Raw genomic sequence first — 4,984 nt, 5'->3', positions numbered from 1 at the left:
CAGGAGTCACAGCCAATTCCCCAGACTGTCAGGCCAGACAGGGGATGCACGGGTAAATGCTGCAGGTGTTCTCGGTAGTAAGATTCATAGAGTATGGTGACCTGTGATCCGCTGTCCAGCAATGCCTCACACGATCGTCCTTCTATACGAACGGGTACTATAGCCTGGGGGCCTATCAGCCCATCTGGGTAACTCCTGTTTGTGGTTTTTTCTGGGGAGCCTTGGAATTTCAGGGTCTTGGGTTGCTCCTTCCCCAAGCCCTGTTGGTGTTTCCCTGAAGCTTCCTAATGGTCTGCTGCAATCTCTGAGATACCCTTGCATGATCTGTCTTGTTTTGGCAATCCAAGGCATAGTGACCATCTCTTCCACAGTTATAACAGAAACCTTCTTGCTGGCTATCACCCCTCCTGCTACTCTCCCCTCTTGAGGATGGCACAGTATGTCCCTGAGCCTTCATCATGGCCACTTCTCGGGTCAAATCTCTCAGTGCTGCTGCCACTGACGGGGCATCTTCCATCTCTCCAAGCACTGTGGTGGTGCGACTCCCTGCCATCTTCGGCTGCACCACTGCATCCACTTGCAACAATCGCTCCTCCTCTTCACATATCTCTCGAATGAGCTTGTGGAATGGGGGTGGGTTTTGGGCCCGCTCCCTCAGCTGCAGTCGCCACAACATCAACCCATCTTGTCGGGTGCCCCGAAGGATTTGGTCCAACCTAGCGGAATCAATGCGCTTGGTGGGGATGCCCTCCTTCTGCACTACCTGCTGTAGCAAATCCTCTAGTCTCCTGATGAAATCCGACAATCGTTCATGGGGCTCCTGATAGGTATGGCGGAAACGATAATACAGGTCTTCACTGCTATCAGTAGTACCGTAGACACTCTCAAGAGCGGTTAAATAGTCTTGCACTGTGGCAGCTGGTTGTGAGTCTTTCAGGGCTCGGATAATTCGCATTGCAGGTCCCCTCAGACTCTCAAGCACACGTTTCTGCTTCTCAGCATCAGAGCATTCCCACTCTTGGACAAGTGGCACCGTAAAATCCCTCCAGGTCTCGTAATCCTCCTCCCCTGGGGGTACAGGTGACACCCCCGAGAATGAACATAACCGCTTGTATGGAGCACTTTCATATACCGGCCTCAATGCATCTTTGAGAGTATTTCCCAGCTCTTTGGCCCATCCCACCAGGCTGGGTGCTGCAGGTGTTGGAGCTCTTCCTAATGCCAAAATTAATTCTTCTCTTGTCCACTTCTCATCCACCATCAGAGCTTGCAATTTCTGCGCTAAAGAATCCACCTCAAGTGACACCGGCACACTAGGAGGGGACTGCTCTGCCCTCAGAATTGTCCAGGGGATACCTTCTACATGCACCTCTTTGGGCACTTTATCAAGATCTGCTTCCTTGGAGTGAGTACATAGTGCTACCATGCCCTTCACTTTGCGGTTGTAAATACGGGTGTGGACCTTTACCCTCCCCAGTATTTCAGCTGCATCTAGGCTCTCCTCAATTTCATTTGGTTCCATCTCTTCTGGGAACCCCACCACCAGCACAGCTTTGGTTACTGGAATTCGTGCCCCTTGGCACAGGTCTTCTAGTAATCCTCTCTCCATTTTTTTTTTAAAGTCACTCAGGTGTTTCTTTGCTCTGTGAAGGAGAGCCCAGGATGCGCAACGTAGGTGTGTGCGTGTGTGTTCTGCAAAGTCCCCGTACGGGCCACCAAGTGTAACTTTAGCGCCCTCGTGGCCAAGAGGGAATCTGCTCTGCAGGCAGCTCTGGCCAAGAGAAGGCGCGTGCAGGAGGCAGCAGGAGAAATCCCTTCCACCCCAGGGGCACCTGTTCCAAACCCCCCAGAGTGAACACACACACACAGACACAGGAATCGTACAATGGGTATAGGAAAGGGAAATATTTATTTACAGAGGGATGAGAGGAGAAATACAACAAGGGGAAATATAGGGGGAGCAGTAGAACAGGGTTGCATCCAAACCAAGGCCCCACGGGCCGAGTGGTAACACAGTCTGGAAGGGCAGACACTGAGCAATGTGTCTGCACACAGAGTTCAGGAGTCCTGAGCAAAGTTCCAGTCCAGTGGTGAGTCTTGGGTGCTCCTGGTCATCTTCAGCGCCAGTGAACTTTCCCCCAACAAACTCCTCCGGTGCCCTCTTCTGCCGCTCTCTGCAAAGCCACAGAGAGCAACCACCTCCCCACTTAACTAGCCAGCAGCCTCCCTCCTTGTTCCCAATGCAGAGTCCCAAGCCCCAGTACTCACAGCCCCATGCAGCTCTGGGCAGCCGTGATACTGGGTCCAGCTCCAGCCTGTCCTTCTCGGGCGATTCCTCCCTGGCACAGTGCTCCTCCTGGCTCCTGTCCTGGGGTGTCCCCGATCGGCCCTGTCCGTCTGAGGCCTCGGGCAGGTTCTCTGCCGCTTCACTTTTCCAGGGCCTGCAGGCTGCCTCCCCCTCTCCTTGGAGCTCCAGCGCTGCCCCCCTGGAGTTTCCCTCCTTTTTTCTTACTCTCCCCCTCCCCCTTAGGAAAAAGATTAAAGGACCATGCTCTCTAAACCCCAAAGGGGTTACATATCCTACCTATCTAGTGTGTTAAGCTCAGTTTGTGGTTTTGTTTATTTACTAGGTAATCTGCTTTGATCTGTTTGCTATGACTTATAATCACTTAAAATCTATTTTTTGTATTTAATAAACTTATTTTATGTTTTAATCCAAACCAGTGCGCATTTGACTAAGATGTCTGGAGAAAATCTCAGCTTGGTTACCATAAGTGTGCACGGTCCTCATCACATTGAGGGAGAGGCAGACGGGCATTAAACCCATATACTGACCAGATTTGACCAGGGCAGGACAGTACTGCTCTGGAGTCCTAGGCTGGGAAGCTAGTGGTTAGAAAGCCTGTGTGTAACTGCAGCTGGGTGTGTCCCGACCTGTGTGAATGCTGGTGAAAGTGCAGGCTTGGAGGCTTTGCAGCTTGTCACAGCAGCACAGTGCAAAGGGAGCCCAGGCCGGTGGGTCAGAGGGCTCAGTAGTATCCCAGTTCCAGGTGGCACCCCGAGGGGAAACTGTCACACATGGCACACTGCGCACCCCCCTCACAGGTAGGGTTGCCAACTCTCCAGGATTGCCCTGAAGTCTCCAGGAATTAAAGATAAATCTTTAATTAAAGATTATGTCATGTGATGAAACGGCCAGGAATACGTCTGTGACGTTGTGCAGTCTATATGGTTTTATAAAAACATGATAATAAGTGAATATAATGTAACTGGAATATGCTTTATGCAAAGGGTCTCTTGTAAGGTATCATTACAAAGGTTATAATCTACTGAGTGTGTTCAACCTATTTGTATAAATGTACCACTCTTGTATCTGAAACTAGAAATATAAAATATAACTCTGAGGGCCTATTGTAATTATGCAAAGTGTGGGCCATTAATGGTGGTTTGGAATCTTGATGACTCCCATTAACCAGGACCATTGTCTGCAGATGGCTGTGTTTACCTGTAAGTCTTCCTGTATATGTGTGTGCTGGCAAGTGGGTAATGAAGTCTTGCAGTGACATGTGATCATGTCACCTGAACTGGAATCCACCTTTAACCTGGTGCTTTTCCAGTGAGGGGGGGTGGAAACCCAGAGGAACAAAGGATTCCCGCCTTATGCAAAAGATATATAAAGGGGTGGAAGAGAACAGAGGAGGAGAGGAACCATCATGAAGAATCCCCTAACTATCACCTGAGCTGGAACAAGAGCTGTACCGGGGAAAGAATTGTACCCAGGCCTGGAAGGTGTCCAGTCTGAGAAAAAACTTACTGAAGCATCTCTGAGGGTGAGATTATCTGTATTTAGTTGGATTAGACATAGATTTGTGCATTTTATTTTATTTTGCTTGGTGACTTACTTTGTTCTGTCTGTTACTACTTGGAACCACGTAAATCCTACTTTCTGTATTTAATAAAATCACTTTCTACTTAGTAATTAACTCAGAGTATGTATTAATACCTCGAGGAGCAAACAACTGTGCATATCTCTCTATCAGTGTTATAGAGGGCGAACAATTTATGAGTTTACCCTGCATAAGTTTTATACAGGGTAAAACGGATTTATTTGGGTTTAGACCCCATTGGGAGTTGGGCATCTGAGTGCGAAAGACAAGTACACTTCTGTGAGCTGTTTTCAGGTAAACTTGCAGCTTTGGGGCAAGTAATTCAGACCCTGGGTCTGTGTTGGAGCAGACGGGAGTGTCTGGCTCAGCAAGACAGGGTGCTGGAGTCCTGAGCTGGCAGGGAAAACAGGAATAGACGTAGTCTTGGTACATTGGGTGGCAGCTACCCAGGGGGTTTCTGTGATCCAACCCGTCACAACGTCCAACCACAATTGCCAACCCTACTCGCAGGGCCCAGAGCCACGGCACACCAGGCACCTCTCCCCAGAGCTGAGGCTCAGCACACCAGCTGGGCTCTGTGATCTAAGAAAGCCTCCTCCAGGGCTGTCAGAGGGAGACCCAGGCCTTCCCTCTGTAGGGCAAGTTTTGGGAATGCTCCCTCAGGGGCTGGCTGTCGCTGCAGCTGTCTGTGGCCCCAGGTCTGCTTAGATCCTAGCAGAAGGCAGACACACAGTAAATCACTGGCCAGCGTCTGTCTGGGAGCAAGATCAATCTGGGGGTGTGGGACTGACATCGGCATCTGGGGATCCAGCGCTGCCTGGAGTGACCCTGAGTTCAATCAGCTTCTCCAGCCTGGCACTAGGGGGTATCACGGCCCGCAAGGCACCAGCTCAGCTTCAATGCCCTTTGGAAACATCAACTAGCTTCGTGGGGCAGCTTTCTCCCCTCAGCACCCTATACTACAGGTGGGGAAACCGAGGCACTGAAGGGGCCCACAGTGACAGTGGCAAGGCTAGAACCTAGCTCTTTTGAGGTCACTGAGCCATGCCCCTTCAGACCCTGGAAGGACCCAGAGCTGTAGCGGGGGTTGGTTTGTG

General features: G+C 50.5%; 1 protein-coding gene across 1 annotated transcript; it reads right to left on the bottom strand.

The window, feature by feature from the left end:
* Positions 1-229: 229 nt before the first annotated feature.
* Positions 230-1,609, bottom strand: LOC115271374 (paraneoplastic antigen Ma1 homolog). Its single transcript, XM_029913578.1, has one exon. It carries the CDS (start codon positions 1,607-1,609, stop codon positions 230-232), a length of 1,380 nt encoding a protein of 459 aa, XP_029769438.1.
* Between the last annotated feature and the right edge of the window lie 3,375 nt (positions 1,610-4,984).

This window comes from Terrapene carolina, unplaced genomic scaffold (assembly GCF_002925995.2).
Source record: "Terrapene carolina triunguis isolate 2854851 unplaced genomic scaffold, T_m_triunguis-2.0 Scaffold714, whole genome shotgun sequence".
NCBI classification, from domain to species: domain Eukaryota; kingdom Metazoa; phylum Chordata; order Testudines; family Emydidae; genus Terrapene; species Terrapene triunguis.
Note: the sequence above shows the minus strand (reverse complement) of the source record. Positions and strands in the feature narration are given on the sequence as shown.

Coding starts and splice junctions, on each gene's coding strand:
- LOC115271374 (XM_029913578.1), bottom strand. CDS start 1,609: ATGGAGAGAGGATTACTAGAAGACCTGTGCCAAGGGGCACGAATTCCA.